This window comes from Uloborus diversus, chromosome 7, assembly GCF_026930045.1.
Source record: "Uloborus diversus isolate 005 chromosome 7, Udiv.v.3.1, whole genome shotgun sequence".
NCBI classification, from domain to species: domain Eukaryota; kingdom Metazoa; phylum Arthropoda; class Arachnida; order Araneae; family Uloboridae; genus Uloborus; species Uloborus diversus.
In genome coordinates this window covers 84,574,995-84,598,195 of record NC_072737.1, presented here as the reverse complement: position 1 = coordinate 84,598,195, position 23,201 = coordinate 84,574,995, and the positions used below count along the sequence as shown (strand labels likewise).

General features: G+C 36.0%; 1 protein-coding gene across 1 annotated transcript in view; it reads right to left on the bottom strand.

Annotated features, from left to right (window-relative positions):
- Positions 1-17,910: 17,910 nt before the first annotated feature.
- LOC129226012 (uncharacterized) overlaps positions 17,911-23,201 on the bottom strand; it is a 45,646-nt gene continuing 40,355 nt past the window's right edge. Inside the window, exon 4 of the mRNA XM_054860586.1 lies at positions 17,911-19,664. Coding sequence (XP_054716561.1) covers positions 19,434-19,664 — 231 coding nt within the window. The 3' untranslated portion in view covers positions 17,911-19,433. The remainder of the gene's footprint in view (positions 19,665-23,201) is intronic.

Here is a 23,201-nt window from a genome sequence, read left to right as displayed (position 1 = left end):
CAGGCCGCTAAAAGTGCGTTCTCCACGTTTCTGCAAGTTCTTGTAGAATCAATAAGATGAGATAAGACAAGAACTGTGGATATTGGGTACGGATGATGGCCGTGTAAAAAAAAACTCGAACAAAAGAGAAATGCAGATGTAGTAAAAATAGGAGTCAATAAAAACTTCATGACTTGTTCAAGACTCAATGGGTTCATGTAGATTGCTTTAGTGCACCATCTCCTTTTGCTTTTAAACCAGTAAATAAATGGGGAAATTGAATGCACATGGAAATCTTTCCGATAGGGTCCGATGGGATATTTATTGGATATTCTGTATTTTACTTGCGTGCAAGCTAACTATAATTTTTGTTATGGAAATTAAAAAATGGATACATTGGGACAAAATAGTGACAAGATGAAGTAGAAAAGGTATGATAATTTTTCTACTATTAAGGCATTGTTTTAAGCTTAAAATAGCGTGTGATAAAAAGAAACTCAGCCCCTTCCAACAGTGGCTCACCCACGGAGATGATAAGGGGCTTCCTCTTAGAGACTAAGCTCCCCCTCCCCCCCCATTAAAGATAAAGAAACATAAAGGTAAAGAAGACAAAAAAAAAAAAAAAAAAAGTGAAAATGAGAAGAAAAAAAAGTTGGGGAATTTTATAAAACTTGGCTATTTGGGGGGGAAAAAATTTCAGGAGACAAAAATATTAAATGAAGTCGACTTTTTTTATGAAAATATTAGTGGAAAAATATTTTTTGAATTTGGGGAAATTTGATAGAAAACATCGCGTTTTGGGGAAAAGTAGGAAGGGAATCGGGGAAATCTGGATTTGACCATCTGGCAACACTGACCGAAGCTCGACTGATGCTCAAAACCTTGTGAGGATATTTGCTAGGGAGCAACATCAATCTGTTATGACTGTTGGCCCTCCAGGTTATAATTCGTTTTGAAAAAAGGGTGCTGCGTAAACGTGCCCCGGTCTACACTACTTCACTGAAAGAGGTGGCCCTGCACAGAGGGTTGGCTTTTCCCCGTCCAAAACTTGTTTTTTTTTCATCCCGCTGGGAAATACTGGGAAGAAGTGGTAAATACCGGGAAAACTTCTAAATAACAATATGTAAGGAATATTTTGGCTATTTGAATCTGATGTGTAGAATGAAGGTTAGAAGTAAATAGTTATTACAAATTCCCCTTGAGTTTTAAATTATTGTGTAGGAAAGGAATATAAATAAATAAGAATTATTGCATATAACATAAACTTTGCTCTCAATGTTTTTTTTATCAATTATTAATTTCCTAAATAAATATTTTGATCACAATAAAATAAAACTTTTAAACTTAAAAATATCAGGGTTATCAAGAGCAGCAACAAATAATTTGTGCTAAATTTAAATAAAATTTGCAAAAAGTCTCTAAATTAGTATTTTGTTATATGATGCTAAGATCCAATGTGGAAGTAGAAGACGAAGAATATGAACACGATTATAATTTGTAATTTGTGTATTGTCTTTCAAGCCATTGTTAACTTAGAACTCAATTTTGATACTTTAAAAGATTGTTTTGAATTTATATTTTTTATAATCAGTTTTTCCCTTGCGGGAAAAACACAGTATTTCCCAGGACGGTAAATACCGGTGGTGGGAAAAACCTTTCCAACCCTGGCCCTGCATCACAATCCTTCTACACACAGTCTCCGCTTACTAGGTAAATAAAGTAAAAAATAAATAAATAAATAAAATAAAGGAAAAGAAAGAAAAACGTTCAATTCAGAAATAATGATAAATAAAATAACGCACCTTTAATAGATTTTGTAGAAATGGTATGAAATTTCGTTTTGCTAAAGGGTAAGTCAAGTAAAACTTCAAACACATTTTTTTATATATAAATTTAACTTTAGTTTTGTTATTTAACATGTCCAAAAAAAAAGCAATTTTTGAAACAATAACTTTCTCACATTTTCGCGGGAAAGGGCCACCGGAACTCCCATACCAAGGGGCCCCTTTCTAGTACCTAGCGGACCACCTCAGAAGGAGCCAGTCCGGGCCTGTTTTGCAATTGATTTTTTAAGCTCAAATTTCGCCTAAACTGTCTATTATTGCCTATTAAAGGGATGAAAAATTACTTGCACATATTAATATTAAATATCGTTAGAAAGGGTAAAATTTTTCGCGTTCGTCACAATTTGTTTCAATGCTCTAACCTAAATACGGCGGGAGTTATTTGCGTTTTTAGCTCGAACTTTTTTTAGCTTAGCTAAAATTAAGGCACTACTTTCTTCATTAGCAGTAAAAAGAGAAGAAATTGTCCCAAAGTTTTCTTTTTAACACCACTGGAAAAAGCGGCTTTTTTTACTCCAGATCTAACTAGACCTTTGGTCGAAAAACTAAGCTTCTATCTCCAAAGAGAAAAAAGTTACAAGCTGTTAAAAATCAAGTTCGAATAATGCGATCTCCATTAAAATTATTGATGTTTTATTTGGCTTTGCCACAGTGTTACGTCTTTTCGATTCGCATGTTTCTTCTTTCTTATTCACAAACTTTAAGGGTTTCGATTTTAACGGAAAATATCAGACTCAACTCAATTCAAGACCCGAGTTAAAGAGCAAAATATGCTAGAGACTACGAATATGAAAGCGACTTTTCAAACGCACAAAACTGCAGTTTTGCAATGCTCACGAGCCCCTTAGTCCTTACAGCTTTGCAAGTTGGTACAAGTTACTCGTATTTTGAAACCCGGGGAAGGGTTGCTTTTTGTTCCAAAGGGAGCTCATAATGCGTTTTAATCTGTTTCTTTCCAATTGACAATTTAAATCTTTGCGCATCAAAAAAGATTGCTAATCGATATGCGGGGGTTGGTGAGCGTTAGCGAGCAGGGGGCAGAGCCCCCTAGTTATTTCCAAAAAAAAAAAAAAAAAAACAGCTGGGGAAATTAAATGTTTCTAAATTTGGGACATTTCCTATGCTACGGCAAATGTTAAATTGAGGCGTCATTGAGCACCCGCTTAAAATTTGAGTAAGAAGCAAAAACTTTTACAGCGCAATTCTATTAGTAACTCTAAAATGTATGTTTTTTTTAAATTTTTTTGTCCACTCACAGCGTCTCACCTAGGGAACTGATTTTGATGATTCTTTTTTTAATGGATAGGAAAAGGCTCAACTTAAGTCCCATTACTTTGTATGACCATATTTGTTCTTTTAAAAAAAATTATGGACAAAAAACAATAAATTTCATGTAATTTCCCTTTTAAATGATTAAATTTAAAACCCATTGTTATAAAAGTTTGGTGTCATATAACAGTAACATTAATAGTAATTGTAATGATAATTTTGAATGAAGTCTTCTCTGAAGCAAATCATCAAGTTTCTTCAGGGGGATATTTCGATAATTGGGAATATGGTGCGGTCGTCTCATTTTTGGCGTAAATAATTTTATTTTAGTAACCCTGCTGATTTATAGTAACTCTATGTGAATAGATGTTTCCGTTCTTTTTGTTTAGATTTGCAACGAAAAATACCCCTCGCTCAGGCGCTGAAGCCAAAAATTGACGCCAATGGTGGCCAGATTTCCAATTATCGAAATCTTCCCGCCTTCACAATGCTACCAGGTTGGGTTTCCTCTACTACAGTAGTATTTTAATCTTTATCATCTATGCAAATAACAAACGATCGGGGCTAAATAAGGAGATACAGGATTGCATCACAAACAACTTGGATGCTGTGAAATGTAAATTAGTGGGAAAACGTAATATTTAAATGGTTATAATTAAATTAACCGCGCATGAATTCCAAAGAGGAACAAAGATAAATTTTTAGTGCCAATCGCTTAAAGTTTAAGGCATGTATATAGTTTTTTTTTAGTATAAAGCATTTTTATGAAAAAAATAAGGTGAAGTTTCATGATGGTAACTTCTTACTATTTCTAAAACATCTACATTTACACTAAAAAGAATGAAATAATAATAATAATAATAACAATAATAATAATAATAATAATAATAACAATAAAATATTAATTTGAATTTTTGGCATCCTGAATTCAAATTATGTTTTTCGCAATCACGAGCGTGTGTGTTTGTGTAAGCGCATGTATGTGGGTGCGTGCGTGCATGTGTGTGTGTATGTAAGCATGTGTGGGCATGTTGTGTACGCAGTGCTGTGCGTGTACGGGTGTGTGTGTAGGCGATCGTGTGTGTGTGTGTATGCATGTGTGTGCATGTGTGTGCATGTTGTGTAGGCAGTGGTGTGTGTGTAGGCGTTCGTGTGTGTGTATGTGTGTGAGTGTAGATGTGTGTATGTGTAGGTGTGTGAGTTTGTATGCGTGTGTGTGTGTAGGATATGGACGCAACCTGTAGACGGTTTTCGCTATAGGAGCAGCATCGTGAGGAGCCGGTCGACGGTGGTGCTGGCAGAGGGTGCTGGTGGGAAAATAAAATGATAGCACGCCAAAACAGTCAAATGAGAACAATAAGCAATCGTGATTGCTCAAAAATAGAACCGAATTTAAAATTGCTCTAAAAAGTGATAAATAATTTTATTCATTAAAAACCATCGATGATACTTTTAAACATAATTTTTGAAGTTGGCGCAAAAACGATAGATAAACTCATGCACAGAGCCATAGCTCAACTACAACTAGAAATTTAAACAGGCCCTGTTTCTTCACTACCACTTACATTATGCATTGATGACAGCATAGTTGAGCAACGATACAAATGTTTCGTTTTTAACTTTGGTTGATTTCTAGGAAAAAAAAATGAACGAAGCATGAATACACTAGGTTTCACTTTTTGTTTTTGCTCCAACTTCAAAAATTATGTTTAAAAGTATTATCAATGGTGTTTAAAGAATGAGATTATTTTTCACTTTTTGGAGCAATTTTTAAGTCGTTCTATTTTTTTTTTTTTTCAAAATTTTTTTTGTTTTGGAAAAGATTTCCTATCGAAATGAAATAATATCCCGCTCGTGTATCCTATGTAGCGACGTGCGAGCGTGCTTCAAAGCAATGAAAGTCGGTTTACAGACATTACACAATAGTTCAGCATAACGTATGCAATTTGAAACCGGTAAAGCTTTTCAATATTGCCACATTTCATTGTGTGAAACAAAGGCTGCATTTTATGCGAAAATTGATTGATACTTGCTTACTGCACAGTTTAACTCTTACATTTCTCAAACGATTTATTAAAGGATAAATAAATAAATCGACAAAGAAAATAAAAGCATAAAAAAGATTATGAATATTAAAATATTAATAATAATAATTGAAAAAAAAAAAAAAAAAAAAAAAAAAAAAAAACCCGGACGACAAAAAAAAAAAAAAAAAAAGAGAAGAAGTAATATTGTAATATTAATTAGAATGAACTTAAAGCAATGTTTTTCTCAGAAACCAATCTTCCAAAGGAAACCTAATTTAATTTTCTAAAATACAGTACGGTCCCATTCCCCAAAAAACATTCTGAACTTTTTTGGAGAAGACATCTTTCAAAAGTAACAATTAATAGTTACTCTTTAAGCCTAGATACAACAGTTAAAATTCAGCTGCTTTGTAAAATATGTTTCTCTGCATACTTTCTTAACTTAAAAATCATACACTCCTGTTTGTGAAAATTGCAACACCACGAAGGACATATGCATGTGAGCTGAAAAATGCAGGATATGTAAAGTAGGGCATGATATGCAAATGATTAGAATTGCAGACCGGTAGCGCATGCGCATGCTGAGCAGCGCCCTCTGAACGGCGGATTGAACCGAATATAAAAAGACGGCTGTAGCGAGGCGTTTATGATTATCGGTGGTTAAGCTAGAGTAAACGTTAACTGAATCTTTACTATGCCTCTTCGACGAAAGAAAGCGAAATTTGAGCAAATTTCGGAGTTTGAACGGGGCAAAACCGTTGGCCTTCGTGAAGCTGGATTTTCTTATCGTGCAGTAGTCGCTCGTGTGCAGCACAATCATGCGTGTTTGGAAGCAGTGGACGGACGAGGGTCGGACAGCTCGGAAATCCGGGAGTAGACCCCGAAATGTGACGTCAGCTTGTGATGACAGACACCTGGTGCGTATGGCGCTGACGGACTGCACAGCTTCTTCGAGACAATTGGCATCACAGTGGTCAACAGCTACAGGTGTTTCATTTTGTGCTTCATCAATTTGGAGACGTCTGCTGCCGCGAGGACTGCGTGCAAGGATTCCTTTATAAAGGATTCCTCTCACGCAAAACCATCGCCGCCTGTGGCTACAATGAGCCAATGTGCATAGGAGCTGGCGTGCTGATTGGCAGCAGATCGTCTTTTCTGACGAATCCCGCTTCAATTTGTGGCACCATGAGGGCCGAATTCGTGTCAGGCGCTATGCCGGTGAACGGCACATTCCGGAGTTTATTATGTAACGCCACCCGGAGTTATGGTCTGGGGTGCCATAGTATATCATGGACGATCATAATTCCTATGAATTGTGGGCAATTTGAGCAGTACCCGAAACATTAACGAAGTTTTACAGCTCCAAGCTGTTCCTTTCCTGCAAGGATTGCCAAGGGCTGTATTCCAGCAGGATAATGCCCGTTCACATGTCGCCAGGACTGTCAAATCATAACTTATTCGCAGCAGGTACAGCTTCTACCTTGGCCTGCATATTCCCCAGATATGTCACCGATTGAATATGTGTGGGATTTCGTTGGGCGGCATCTCGCTCGTGACCCTCGTCCTGTTGCTTCGACAGACGAACTTTGGTTACGCATACAAACAATATGGAATACTCTTCCGCAGGCAGATATTCAAACTTTGTTTTACTCCATGCCGAGTCGAGTAGCAGATTGCGGCGCGTGGTGGCCACACAAAATACTAATTTCTATCTCTTTTTATTGTTTGTTTGGTTTGAAAATGTAATCATTTTCAAACCAAACAATAAAATAGTTAGAAAGTACTTAGTGTAATCTTTTCATTTGTGTGTGTGTGCGTGTATGTAAGAGAGAGAGAGAGAGAGAGGGGAGGGGGGGAGAGAGGGGGGGAGGGGAGGGAGAGAGAGGGGGGGAGGGAGAGAGAGGGGGGGAGGGAGAGAGAGGGGGGGAGGGAGAGAGAGAGGGAGAGATGTTTAAACTTTTTTTTTTGGATTGCTAGGTTTTCCGATTTTTTTGCTTAGTTTTACTAGCCTACAATAGAGGGCAGCACAAAATACAAATCTAAAACAAGGGAAACAAGGATCTGAGAGGTCAGATACGACTTTCGCAATTGCAAAAAAAAAAAAAAAAGATCGGAGAAAATATCGGATCTACATTGGTCAATTTTTTTCTTTGAATCACATCGTCATCCATTAACTGAAAAAAAAAGGCTATCTTGAATTTTGACATCTTTGGATTCAAATGATCACGAGTTGCGGTGAGACCGTATGGTGGGGTTTTTGCTTCCACAAATGGTTTCTGTTCCCCGAAATCGACATTATTTATACTAATACCTATCCCTCTTGACTTTACACAAAATCTTCTTTAGACAGAAATAGCAGTAGCCACACAACAAACCTCCGTAAGTTCGCATCAGAGGCGGATCTGGCCCGCCGACCCATCATAGGCCCGCGGGCTCATGCGCCCTCCCGCCTAGCTCACCTCCCCCCCCCCTTTTTTTGCTCCCTCAAATCTGTGCGACTTTGATTTGTTCTTCTTTACTTCACTTTTTTTGCGCCCTTGGATCTGAGCGCCTTTTTTTTAATGGCCCTCGAACTTGTTCACCTTCGTTATTTTTATATTTATTATTATTATTTTTTGAGCCCTCAAACCTATGCGCCCTCAGTTTTTCTTTTGCGTCCTTGATCCTGAGAGTTTTCTTTTTCTTTTTGTTTCCTCAAGCCTGTGCGACATCGTTTTTTTCTTATGCTCCTCTTAATCCTGAGCACCTTCGGTTTTCTTCGTGCCCTCGAAGCACCCTTTTTTTTTCCTCCCTTGAAAATTTTCATCTTTACTTTGTTTTATTTGTGCCCTCGAACCTGTGCGCCTTTGTTTAATTCCCCTCTTTTAACCCTGTGCGACTTCGTTTTCTTTTCGCCGTAGCACCTAAAAGCGTCTTTGTTTTGTACCCTGTGAACCTGTGCGTGTACTCCTTTTCGTTCGCGTGCGTGTGTCCTTTTTCTTTTGTGTGTGCGCTTATCCCTCCCCCCCCCCCCCGCTTTCGAGCGTTTTTTTTCTTTTTTTAAATTCTGTTTCATTGTACTTTACTTAATCGAGCGTGTGTGCCTCTATTTTCTTATGCGCCCTCAAACCTGTGTGCCTTCATTTTTTGTGCCCTCAAACCTATGCGCCATCGTTTTTTTCTTTTATGCGCTCTCAAACCTGTGGGCTTTCGTATTTTTCTTTTGTTTTTCTTTTCGCGTTTTTGAACTTGTGCGCTTTTAAGTCGTCGTCTTTTTATTTCTTTTCACGCCTTCATTTTTTTTTTAATTTCTTGAAATATTAATTATCTATTTTATTTTATTTATTTATTTTATTTTATTTTTTTATTTATTTATTCTTTGCGTCTTTGTTTATTTTCTTTATTGAGCAATCGCGATTGCTTATTGCTTTCATTTGACTGTTTTTGGCGTGCTATCATTTTTCCCACCGGCGCGGCGCCACCCTCTGCCAGCACCACCCGTCGCGTCGGCCGGCCTCACGATGCTGCTCCTCTAGCGAAAACCGTCTCCAGGTTGCGTCCATATCCTACACACAAACGCATACATACACGCACCAACACACACGCACACACAAACACATACACAAACACCACCATACACACACATACACAAACACCACCATGCACAAACACAAACACATACACACACGCATGCATACAGACACCTAAACATACACACAAATACACACAACTGCCCACACATTCATGTCTGCACACAGACACAAACACACATGCCTATACACATACACATACCCCCCCCCCCCACACACATACAAACACATTCACACACGCATGCATACAGACACCTACACATACACACAAATACACACAACTGCCCACACATTCATGTCTGCACACAGACACAAACACACATGCCTACACACATACACATACCCCCCCCCCCCACACACACATACAAACACACACTCGTGATTGCGAAAAATATAATTTGAATTCAAGATGACAAAATTCAAATTAATTTTTTTTTTACTTTTTTTTGCCACTTTTTTTTTTTTTTTTTTTTTTGCGACCTTTGGGAGTCAAGTTTGACGCCTCTTGGGGGACCCAGTCCGCTCCTGGCAAGCTGGTAAGCATGCCCCTCTTTCTGGGCGGTGGCGCCCATTAGGGCATTAAATTGTCTCGTATACCAAACTAGTTTTCAACTTCCGAAAGGTGTAGGATGAAGTTTGATGATTTTGTAATTTCTATCATCACCAAAATCACCATCAAAAATTGATATCTTAAGTTGAAAAATATATAAATGTGGAAAAGTAAAACGTCTCTGGCAATGAATGTTTTCAATTTCACTTGCGCTACAGCCAATAGATGGCAGCACAAGAAGTCTAAGCAAAAGTTTTAAACTATATAGGTGCTTTTTCTAAAAAAAACTTTCGAATCTTCAAAATTAATTTGAATTCTGAAATTTTGAATTCAAATTATGTTTTTCGCAACCTCGAGTTGCGTCAGGTCCCTACACATTGGTTACTACCCCACTCGCTTGTTTCTAGAAACAGTTCTTGTCCCTCCTCTTGGCATAGGCGGATTTAGAACTGAGTTCCTAGGGGGGGGGGGCAGCTTTTTATTTAGTTTTTTATTATTAGCATTATCAGTTGTATTGATTACAACTGGCTGGATTTAGACATAGCGTCCTTCTAAGCTATTTCAGGGTTTCTGTCTCTTTAGTAGTCTGGTCAACTTCTCTATCGGCGTCAAAAAAGCAATTTTTTAAAGCCCCCCCCCCCTCAATGCATTATACATAAGGTCTAATAAGGTGGAAAATAGAGTCCCTTTTAAGTAGGGGATAGAATATCTCCAATTTTAGGGGGTCCGGGGGTTTCTCCCCCGGAGGAATTTTTGTAAAATAGATATAAAATTCTGCATTTTGAAGCCTTAGAAGGAGTAATTGGAACTACTAAAATCTCGGAGACAAATAGCAAAACACTCTTTTGCAGATTACGATAATACAGAGTAAAAATTGTTTTCAGGTTGACAAATCAATTACAACAGTTCTCAAAGAGAAAAAGCGAAAAAGAATAGAAGATTATGCATTGTTATTTGCTTACTTTGGCTGTTGGCTCAATTCAATCAGTTTTTGATCATGCCTCCAATCCACCGACAAATACAACAGTGAATTAAATACAAAATGATCAATAATAAAAAAAAAATGCTTTAAAAGAAATGGTGTATATATTTGGAAAATAGGCTCATTTGGACAGTTCATAATTTATACACTTGATAAGAAATAAAGTTGAAGCACATTTTGCTTAGGAATTTCAAACGCTCATCTAATCCGTTTCAAGGACTTGAGAACATTTAAAATTATTTAAGGCACTAAAATTGGCCTTTCCAGTCTCTGAAATTTAGTACTTGATTGTACTGTTTTACAGTATTGTTCTAACTTTATAAGAAACAACTATTTTAAGCTTGGGGCTTCGGTGGCCAAGCGGTATTGCTCAGCAACTGCTTGCATGCATAGAGGCACAGGTTCAATTCCCCCCTACTACCCTGGGTGTTCTTCTGATTTCCTTATATTGTAATGAATCTGAATTGTGCTATCTGTCAAATGTGTCTGAGTAAAAGTCGGACGTCCACCTAAAATGGGGTTCAGTCAAACGGAAGCCGCTCATATTAGCCTCAAAAGTGGATTAACGCCTCTGTTATTCATTGCCTTGGGTGCTCCAAGGGCCATCAGGAACAACAACAACATTTTAAGTTTAAAAGAAAAAAAATATTGATTTCTCATTACAACAACTTTTTATTTTCAATTACAAGTAGTGAAAAAAAAAAATAGAGGTAGTTTTTTTTTCCTTCTGGGCTGAACAGATTAACAATATGCAGAAGAAGTAAGATAAACGCAAGTTATGCAAAATAATTTCCAAAATTACTGCATTCGGGATTAAATAAACAGCAATATATGAAACATGTGAGTCACAAAAATTTATCTCAAGTAAATTGCTACAGAAACGTGAGAACCATGATTTTTATATTTTTGATGCAGGATGTGGCAAGGAGCTAAACTTGACACATTTCGGCATTTCTCTTCCCCCCCCCTCTCCATCATTTGTTATAAATTTTTAAATTTATGGTTTGTATCCACACTTTTCCAAATTTTCAAGGTTTACAAGCACTTTAAAATGGAATTTATTTTTTCAAGTACTTTTCTTCTTTTTCTTTAAAGAAGAAATCATGAAATTTTCCGGAGTTGGGGACCTTCAACAAAGCGGGTGCCCTTAACTATAGCTTGTTTAGTTTATAGGTAAATCCAGTTTTTTTTTTGAAATCTTTGTTTTAGTTTCCAATTTGTTGAAATAGTCGTTGATTATTTTAAGTATAGCGGCTGATTACTTATATTTTCTCTCATATATTTGCTCTAATGGTTTTCAATTGAAAGAGGTCCTTTTCAAAGCATTTCAACAACCCGGTAACAGCTTCACACTTTGTAATACAGTGTGTGGTGCCCCCCCCTCCCCCATCAGAAAAGGACAGTTGCTATTCTCTTCATTTTCACTTCTGAACTTTTCAAAAAAAGAAAAAAAAATCATGATTTTTTTCTTTTCACATTATTGGAGGTGTGTTGTTACCATGTATAAAGTTCTCCCAAGGCTGGGGGGGGGGGGCATTGACCCCCCCTCGCCCCCCATAAATCCGCCCATGCTTCTTGGGCGGTTGTGTTGCGTAGTTGTGTATGTGTAGGCTTGTGTGTGTGCGTAGACCTGTGTGTATGCACGTTGACGTGTGCGTATGAGCCTGCGTGGGTGTAGGACATGGACGCCACCGACCAGGAGCAGCGGTTACCGGGAGCAGTCGCATCTGCAGAGGACGGTGGAGTTGAAAAAGGAACCAAACATCGAGGACGGTCAAATAAAAACAATTAGCAATCGTGATTGCTCAAAAAAAAAAAAAAAAGGGAAAAAACACGAAGTGTTTTGAAAACCTGTTTTGTTAGCACTCAGGTGCAAAATATTTGTCGTTCAATTCAAATCAACACTAAATCGAAAAATTTTTAATCAAAGTTTTTTAATGTCAAAAAAGGTATTTCGAACATTTGTTTCCATGTATATTTTCCGCTCCGCTTTAAACATAATAAATATTGAAAAAAGAACAGATTAAAAAAAAAAAAAAGCAATAATATGGCTATGGAGTGCAATTAGAGGGAGGAGGGAGCTAGCCTTAAAAGGTGTATTTGACCAAATGCAGAAAGGGCACCCAGACTGGGTCTCCCAAGAGGGCGCTAACATTGGCCCCCAAAGGGAGCAAGGGGAAAAAAAACCGACGACGACACAAAGGCACATAGGTTTAATTTATAAAAAAAAATCATAAAATCATGATGGCGCACAATTTCAATGCCAAAAAAAAAAAAAAGGCCCAAAAGCGCACGATTTGAAGCCTAAAATAATAAAATAAAAAAAACGCAAAGGCGCACAGGTTTGAGGGCACATTAAAAAAAAAAAAAAACCCTGGAGGCGACGCTAAAAAAGTAAAATACAATAGAATTTAAAAAAAAGTCCAGAACAGGGGGGGGGGGGGAGGTGCACACGTTCGAGGGCGTAAAAGAAAGCATAGGCAAGAAAAAGAAAAAAAGACAGAAGGTGGAAGTGGTTAGCCGCATATTAGCCGTTAATTAATGGATCCTTTTTTATGGCAAAGTTCACTATGATTTTTGTCTAAAAGTTTAGTTCTTTTAAATGTTATGAGAAAACTTCGTTATTTCAGGCGAGTTCGTATAAACCCGTCTCTTCTATTGGGCTTCATATACAGAAGCAGGAGGTGCTTCTGCGACTTATCAGGACATTTTCTGAGGGGCCGAAAAAATCATTTCTTTTATTAATGACAGGTTTTATAACTTCCTGCAAATCATTTGACAAATAGCGCGAAAGAGTGATGGTTTATGCAAATGCTGCGCACCTTAGATTGCAGAAGGTTTTGTTTTTGATATTGAACCACATAGGCGCAAATACTTTTATAATGCCTGCATGGTTAATGTCACTCAAGTCTCAATCGGATTATCATAAGTTATTTAGAGTGTAAGAATATGTTCGTAGTTATAAGCTAGCTTGAGTCAGGAGTGCCCACAAGGGGGGATAATGGCGCAAGTTGCGCCATCAAAATTGGAGGGGGAGGGATTTTTTAATATTTATTTATTTAAATTTAGTGATTAATTATTATTATTTTTTAATTTTATTCTGTTTATATTTCATTTTATTTATTTATTAGTGTGTGCGTATGTCATTGGCGTAGCACAGAACTTTTCTAATAAAATTGTAATAATAATAATTAAAAAAAAAAATAAAAAAGCGAGCTAAAAATAAACGAGCTGATGTGTGCATCACATGAATTCTTTTTACGCCAATTTAATGATAATAGCGAATTGGAGTACGCAAAGAAACACTAAATATTTTCACCCCTAGTTTCTTGCGAACCGAAGCAAAGAAAACGTATTACACAGATTTATTTATTATTAAATAAATCTGTGTAAAACCTATTATTGGCAATTTTAATGTGATTCAGTAGTAAACTCTTTAAGTATCACCAACATTGGCCGGATTAAAACCAAATTTAAAAGTTTGAAGTAAAACCTATTATTGGCAATTTTAATGTGATTCAGTGGTTAACTCTTTAAGTATCACCAGCATTGGCCGAATTAAAACCAAATTTATAAGTTTGAAAAAAAAGAAAAATCGTCAAATTTTTTTGCAAAGTTGGTGACAAAACTTGGTGGCCAATAGCTTAGCGAAATAAGTGTTTGATAAATTATAACACCAATTGAATTAGCATTGAAATTAACAATGATTTCCCCCCAAAAAGGTGTAAGAGACCCTATTAGGAACATCCAAATGCAACCAAAAGGGAAGGTGCACAACTAGATCCCACTAGGAGTCTACGTACCAAATTTCCTTTTTCTAGGACATACGGTTTTTGAGTTATGAGAGATACATACGCACATACACACAATACGCGCATATATACGTACATACGGACGTCACCGGAAAACTCGTTGCAATTAAGTCGGGGATCGTCAAAATAGATATTTCGTGTGTCTGTACGTTCCTATGCATATATCCACGTGTGGTCGGGTCGAAAAAGAAAAAACTGAACATTCATTCGGGGGTGAGCAAAATGGAAATTAAGGCCGATTTTTTAGTGAAATTTTTTTTCGCGAATACAATACTTCCTTTTTTGTAAAAGGAAGTAAAAAGGAAAAGAGGGTTGAGGAAAGGGGGGGGGATTCTGCCATTGAAGGGGGGCGGGGGGCGGCACCCCTTCCTTGAGTGGCAAACATTTCCAGGGTTTCTCTTGGGCAGACGTTCACCACAATGTCCGGAGTTAATGACTTCACAAATTAAAATTAGGTACCGTTAATCGGTGCGTAAATCTGTTTTGTTGGTTACTATTACAGTGTTACATGCTTTAAGCACGAACGTAATTGCAAGTAGCTTCTCGCATCGAACCTATTTTTCCAGTAAAGCTACTGGCCCCAGCCGGAGATTTCGGTCCAGGTGTAGCTCCATCCACATAGGGGAAACTAGGGAGTCTTGACCAAATTTTTGTTTTTTTATTTCCCATTTTTACTTCCTTTTACAAAAAAGGAAGTATTGTATTCGCGAAAAAATTTTCATTCAAAAATCGGCCTTAATTTCCATTTTACTCACCCCCGACTGAATGTTCAGTTTTTTTTTTTTCAGACCGACCACACTTGGATATATGCCTAGGAACGTACAGACACCCAAAATATCCATTTTGACGATCCCCGAGTTAATTACAATAAGTTTTCTCGTGACGTCTGTATGTACGTGCGTATGTGTGTATGTCGCATAACTCAAGAACGGAATGTCCTAGAAAGTTGAAATTTGGTACGTAGATTCTTAGCGGGGTCTAGTTGTGCACCTTCCTTTTTGGTTGCATTCGGATGCTCCAAAAGGGATCTTTTGCCTCTTTTTGAGGGGAAATCATCGTTAATTTCCATGTAAACTCAAGTGGTGTTATAATTTGGCGGACACTTGGGGATTTATTATTATTTTTTTAAAATCTGGTTTCAATTTGGCCACTGTTGTTGATATTGAGAGAGTAAACTTTTGAATCACATTAAAACTGCCAATAATGAGAAAATGACATTAAATTGCAGTGAAAGGAAGTCATGTGATGAAAAAAAAAAAGCTAACTAGGAACACTTGACACATCAGCTCGTTTTGTAGAATAGTTCGAACGAAATAAAAAATATCCATAAATAGTTTGCCATTTTGTACATTATTATGGTTAAAAATATTAGCTCAATTCTAAGTATAAATGGTTAAAAAAAATTATATTTATCAAGTCTGCAAATGGGTCAAGTCTTCCTAAAGGGAGACTTCACTCAACACTTAGGGAGACATGATCCCCCTCCCTCATAGATCTTGAAATCAAAAACACAGATTTGATGGCATTTTCTGTTTAAATAAGTGATACTTCAAGTGAATATACACAATTTTCACTATTTAGGTGAAGTGATACATATTTTTTTAAATATATTTTTAAAATTATTAATCTAACACCATATCAGCAGGAGAGCAGAAGTCGAGTTTAAAACTATCAAATCAGACCTAAGCAATATTTCAGTTATTTTACTAAGTAACAACTCATTGGGCTCAAAGATTATTAGTATTTTAGTTATTTGTCAAATAACAATTTTTTAGACAAAAATATTATATAATAAGTATTCATTAAATTAGAAGAAAAAAAAAAAAAAAAAAAAAAAAAAAAAATCAGGCCTTCATATTTACAACATTAGCGTTCTTGCTTAAATAAAACAAAATCATTAGGCCTAAATCCCAATATTTTATCGATTAAAAAATAAAAATTCCGTTAAAAAACATCAAATTAAACAAAAACATCAAATTTGTCTTTGGGTCAAGTGTTCCTAGTTAGCTTTTTTTTTTGTTTATCTTAAATTTTAGCAACTTTGATTCAAGTTAGATAAAACTACTTTTTTTCCGTAGATAGCTAGGAAAAAAAAATAAAATAAATAAAACATGAAACTTTTAAAATTCATTTCCCTCAAAACTGGAAGTTAATTCCAAACTTTCAAATTAACTAAAAAATTCCAAAATCTTCAAAATTTACTTTTAAGGTGCAATATCATTAACATTGAATTTCTTGAAAACCACTGATAATTCTGAATTGGCTTGTCCCTGCAAAATATTGTTGTGTGACTGGTCAACCAATAATACGACCAAAATTATTTCTACCTTTTACATGGAAAAAATCCTCATGGGTAAAATCTCCCTATGAGTGAAACCTCCCTAATTTCCTCTTAGTGAAAAGATGGCGCTATGGAACTCATTCGCGTGTAACTGACTTACAATCCACTGGAGTGGGACGTTAGGGTCATGGTGGCCTGATCAGTAAGGCATCGGAGTTGTTACTGGAGGGTCCCCAGTTCATCCTAGCCGGTTGAAAATCCACAATCTTCATTAATGATGACTGGGGAACGTTAAATATCATAAAGTCCTCCAAATAAAACGATACTTCTGGGCAGGGCCGTAACCAGAAAATAATTTCGGGGAGGGTTTAAAACCTTCCAAGCAGAGCTTTTCGGAAGGTAGTGCATTATTGAAAACCAGCCTTGACTCACTAAATGTCAAATCGAACTTTCGGGGGGGGGGGGGGGGGGTTGAACGCTAAGAACCCTCTCTTTGTACTTTGTATTCAGCCCTGCTTCTGGGGGTTGACCAGGGATTTCTCGACTTCTCGTCTGGATCAAAAAATCAGAGCTGTCTTCAGGGTTCCAACTAACTGGTTAAACCACGAATAGTGGTAGGTAGGGACCCTGCTGATAAGTGGAGTGGACGTTTCAGGACCAGTATCTGGAATAATACTTCTTTTGACTCCTGTGTTTACAAAAGTTCTGTCGCTACCAATTGCAATAAACTTTGTTACATCTATCTCATTATCAACGGATGACAAGAAATTTATGATGCCTTTTCCTATGATTTGACCTTTTCCGAGATTTACAGACACGTGGTAGACACACTCAGAGACCGAAAGAGAGTATTTAGAGTTGAAACATTGCAAAATACTTAATATTACTCACTAGTCATTTTTCACAACTTTAGGCATACTTCTATGATTTTTTGAAAACCAATTGAAGCTCTTAAAAGCAAAAGGTCATAAGTGCCAAAGTTCAAAAGATGGAGATAATTGGGGGGTGTACAAATAGTAGATGAAACCTTTATTTACGCGGAGTAAGAGAGGGTATTAGTAGCTTTGGGAGGTGCTGTAACACAACATGATTCGGAGTATTTTTTTCAATGAAGTCGACCTAGTGTTTGAACTTTGTACGGGGTTAATTCCACTTGCATCTTTTCCCCTCCAACTGCCTCAAATATAAATCATTCACACATTATGATTCATTGTGGGATATTTTTCTTCCTAAGTCAAAGTTTCTTTGCATGAATTGACAAAGCAAGAATGTTATTTTAGAACAGCAAAAGATGCCTTCAAAATTGGTTAGGTGGCCGATTCCTCTCCTGAGGTTGTAAAGATGCATATAGTAAATGAAGTTTATGAGAAATAAAAATGATATTTTTCTATTTAGCAAACTTTTGCTCTGGTTTTAATTAAAACTAAAAAAAGTTCACTTACACCTGTTTGCTTCTTATTGCCCCAACTGATCGAAACTTTTGTCAAAATGTACGCATCTTACGTTACTAAACATTCATTTCTCACTGATAAAAAGCCCACAGTTAGATATTAAAGCACAAAGTGCATGACATTAAATAAAAGCTCTGATAAAATATTTTATTCAATAAACATTAATAAAGATTACAACAAAACAAAGTGTATTTACAATTGTGCTCAGGTATTTCATCAATTTATTTTCCAAAAACTTTGTTGACGAAATAACGTATACTCTGAGATGTAATCAATGTCCAACAGCATTGCTTGGTTTTAAACTTTATTTCGCGTTATGGCATCCATTACCCAGACGAAGAAACAATAGTCCTGATGATCATTTTCGTGCCATCGCATCGGATGAATTTCAACTCATGCCAATAAATAAGAAGATTAGATATTCGACGAAAAAGACTTTGTTCTATTCAAAATTCCAACTTTCACGTTTTCTGTAGTACTAAACTCATAAGAAGTCAAATGAAATAATAAGGGAAAAGTTGTGAAGTTTGTGCTTTATGGTGATTATTAAAGCGAGGGATTGTAAAACATGTGTATTTCAAACAATATTAAAACAATTAGAAATGCTCTTTTTATTAGATTTTTAGAACAACCTACTGCTTATAATGTGAACTTATTGTGATTCTCTTAACGTGTAATTTGAACATACATGTTTAAAAATTTAGCATTTGGAGAAGCTAAAGCAATTGTGCGTGAAACATCGTTGATAAATCAACGAAATAACTGAAAGTATGTCATTCATTAACTGAATGATGTCCATCATGTGAAAATCTCGAAAATATTTCCGAGTTCATTAAAAAAATGGTTTGAGCCGCAAAATTTCTAAAACTTTTAGGAATTCAAATAAAAACTGGTTTTAGGATCAATAAAAAGCTTTTCGCTCATAAAACTTGTTTCTTGATGTGAAAATCACACAGATAATTATTGTCGACAGCACCGGTTTTATTTAGTATGACTGTAAATTGTCTAACAACGTTGCAAAAACATTTCGCATTTAAGCAGAAGAATTTGAAATTCGCGGACACATTTAAAGATTTTTTGATAACATTTAAAGATTTCAAGATGAAATACTGTTTTATGCTCAGTTTACTAAATGTTTCGAAACTCTTAAAAATGTACCTATGTGCTGGCCCGGATTTATAAATTTTGGGTCCTCCTGTAAAAATTCAGCAGGGTCTACTGGATTTCTATGCCACTAAAAGCCATGGGGCTGTTAGTCCCCATGGGCTCCCTTGCGAGCTCTGCGGGTACGTAAATTCGGCTCTGCCTATGTGGTAAACTTTCTGGATAATTTTAACTGTTATCAATTCAAATTGAGTTTTTGTTTTTCAATATGTATCTCGGGGAAGAAGAAATGTTCAACTTGGAAAATCCTTGTGAGCATGAGACAGATGTCCAGATGAGAGAAAACTGCTATCGTGAACTGGGTACCAACACCTCACTTAAACACAGATTATTAGCAGTGGCGTACGTATGCACCCTTTAGCGACAAGAACAAAAATCAGATCGTTTGAATGCGTAAACTTCGGGATGCGGAACACAGGCTCAGAGTTTTGGGCAGCATTTGGTTTGTTGCTTGCTGAGGATGGCTCTGGCAAGAAGGTCATATTGGGCAACCTTCTTTCACCCATTACTGAAGCAGGTTTGTGGTTGTCTGATTCACTGATGCTTTCTCATTCACTGAGGATGTTTCATTCACTGCAGCCTTGTCAGAGTTAGACCTGATTTTCCGCGGATGCTTTCGGCAGTCCACGTTGTACCACCAGTCGCAGATTCTTTTTTTCTGGTTGAATATGGTTCCGTTCGGGCAGAGGAAACTGTGCCGGGGTGAGAGATTGCCACCAGGACACATGTGCCACACCTGAAAAGATAGAAGTCACTTAGGGCACTGGAGTTGAATGCAAAAATTGCCATCCTTAAAGAAACAGTTTGCGGAGCGTCTGTGGTGATTTGAGGAGCATTTTGCGATTTTGCGGAACAATTCCATGTGTAAAAAAAGCATTAAAAAAAAAACTATTTACTCAAGTTAGTGTTTGTATTTTGATAAGTATATAAATTTCTAGTAAAATTATTAAATCATTTCTAAAACCTAGGTCACACCTCGAGTAAAAACAAGTTTAAAAACGCCCAATTCTGTCAAATTCTTACAATATTAAAAGAACAAGATACAATAAAAATAGAAGATCTTGGCTCTTTTTAAAGTTTTAAAATTAATTAAAAGTTTGACGAGTCTTTTGTGGTGCAAATAATCTAATAGCCAACATATGATAAGCATATGTGGGATTCCTTGAAATTGCTATGAATTTTAGCTAGAAATGCGGAGCAAAACAACTTTTTTTCGGAGTTGAGGAGTTTCATTTTTGCGTAACAACTTCGCAAAATGAGGAACAGTTGGCAACCCTATGTAACTGATTAATGTTATATTTTATTTAGTGGATGCAAAAACACATTCAAAGGAAGAATGAAATGCTTTTTCCCTTTTAAAACCACCCAGTGTTTCTTGTTATTTTTTTATTTAAATGGAAAAAATGCTTCTGAAACAAGACATTTCAAAATATTTATAAGTTTCTGAACATTATCTGTGCTAATTAAGGTCAAACAAACCTCAGATGAGGATATGTGGGCAGCACTGGATTTCTAATTAGGCAAAGTAAACTGTTGCTTAGGGACCTCGAGGTAAAAAAGAAGATATGGAAGAGCTCCCATTTTGAACCTACTTTCCCGGCATAATTTTCTTGAAAAATGCTTAATATCTCACAAAACTATCTCTTTATAGTAAAAAAAAGTTGACGTCAAAGATATTGTGAAATTCCGTCTGTGGCGGGCCTGCCTCCAGAAAACACCATAGCACCTACAGCCTTGAAATTTTGTATAAAATTACTTGAAGCCCTGGGGTTTGCGCCTGGGATTTTGCTTTTAATTTTGAATCAGATTTTTTGTAATCCATTTTTTTAATCTAAAATTTTACGTACATTGTTCTATTAAAGGGATAGAAAGGTTTAAAACACTCCTTTACATCCTATGTCGCTTGAAAGAGATATTTTTTCTGAATCGAATATAATATTTTCTTAATTAATTAGAACAGCAGATATAAGGGGTTTTATTTTAGCAAAAAGTTATCTGCTCAACTCCATTCAAGCTCGGAGCTAAAGAGCAAAATATAATACTAAAGGTCACGAATTTGAAAACGTCTTTTCAACCGTACAAAGCTGCCGTTTTTCAATGTTCAGGAACCCTTTATAGTCTAAGATCTCATTTGGTTTGACCTACCTTCACCGAGTTTCCAAAAATTGCTACCGTAGATGAAGAGTAAATGTTGTAAATAAAACGCGAAAAGTAAGAATTCCTACCTCTTTCACGTGAACTAATGAAGGTTACCAGGGGTTGAAAGGTGCCTAAAAATAAGTAACTTACCCTCATCGAGTTTCCGAAAATTGTTATCATAAATGAAGAGTAAAAGATAGAAATAAAACGCTAAAGTAAGGTTGTCTACCTTTTTCCGGTCCCTAATCAGGGTTGCCAGAGTCTAAAAGTGCCCCAAAAGGAGTAATTCACCCTCATTGAGTTCCTAAAAATTGTTATCATAAATAAATAGTAAGAGCTGAAAACTAAACGCTTAAGTAAGGTTGCCTACCTATTGCGTGTGAGCTAATTAGGGCTGCCAGGGACTAAAAGGTGCCCAAAAATGAATAAGTTACCTTCATCGAGTTTCCAAAAATTGTTGTCATAAATGAAGAGTAAAAGCTGTAAAGAAAACGTTAAAGTAAGATTGCCTACCTTTTCCCGGTCCCTAATCAGGGTTATCAGGGGAAAAAAACGCCCGAAAAGTAATTAATTGAGTAAAATTTAAAACAAAAAAAAACTTAAGGGTAGAAAAATCGTATTATTCGGTTAAAATTTCTCGTCCACGTTAAATGCTAAGCAAAAACTTTTTACTTTTCGCCATTCCTCTTTTTTTCATATTTTGGATCGAAATTTTATGCAAGGGAGATTTTGTATTGAAATTCCTTTCCATGATTTGTTTTTCCTATTTAAAAAAAAAAAAAAAAAAAAAAAAAAAAAAAGGAAATCATTGAATTTAAAAAGGTTTAACGTAAAAAAAAAAATTATAACAAAAACTATTGTTGGATTTTACTGACGTAAGATGCCTAATAGATTGAGAGATTGAATTTGAAGATTGATTTGAAGATTGATAAAATGACTTGAATAATTCGGAACCAAGGACAATCGAGAGATGCATGACTGATGTTAGAAAATTGATGTTAAAATACGAAAATTTGGATACTTCAGTTTTAGAAGAACTGTTCGTTAGTATATTATGTAGCATTTCAAACGGATCTGGCGACAGTTAAACGTTGCTTTTTGCGTAATTTGGCCTGTTTATTTCAATTCTTCGTCAAAATGGATGAACATTTTGATTTCTAGAATTTTGTATTCTTTTACGAAATTTTGCGTTTATTTACATATATGTTATGTAATAAATTACATGTATGTAAGTAAATTTTAAATATGGTCACAAAGAAATGCCATTTAAGTTCAATGGTATGCTCGAATAGCATAAGTTCTGATGAAATTAAATACTTATCTGCTTGAAGTTATACAAGTCTACTTGTTATGCTCTTAAAAGGCGGGAAATTTAACCGCACAAAGGTATTTATTTATTTCTTTGAGCAAGTTAGTTCAATCAGCGTTCACATACGATTTACTTTGGTAATCTCTCTCTCTCTCTCTTTTTTTTTTTTAATTTTCAACACATTTTATTGTTTTTACTTTTTGCATAAAAACAAACTATTACAGTTTTTGTTAGATGCTGCTTTGCTGTTGTTATTTTTAAAAGTCATTTTCTTCAATGGTGTTTTCGTGAGACATTCAACTATTGCCATCGATGAGCAATATGTATATTTTAAATGTATTGCTTAGTAAAGTTCATAAGATCATGCGAGTTTATAATGAAAGTTTATAAGATCAGTGGACACAAATCATAGAATTCCATGAAATACCACTTGGTAAATAATTTATCAACCTTCTATATCAAATCTGATCAATTAATTTTCCTGAGCAGGAGTATAAAATATTTGCTAGGATATATTTGCAAAATAAAGCTCAGGAACTGAATTCGTGCATACATGGCTGTTTATTTTGCTATTTAAGATCTCTATCATCAAGGGCAGATAAATCGTAAATCAATTATTTTATACGCTAAACAAGCAAGGGGAAAGAAAGCAACTAAGAAACCTTGTTTACTAGCCACAAAAGGCTGAACCGCGTTAAACAAAATGTGACACCCAGTGAACCAGTATTACACATTTGAATATTGGCTGTTCGTTGTATTGTTAGATAAGTGCAGTTATGGGCGTGTTGCTTGGGAAGGTCACGTCTATTATAACCGTTGGAAAAT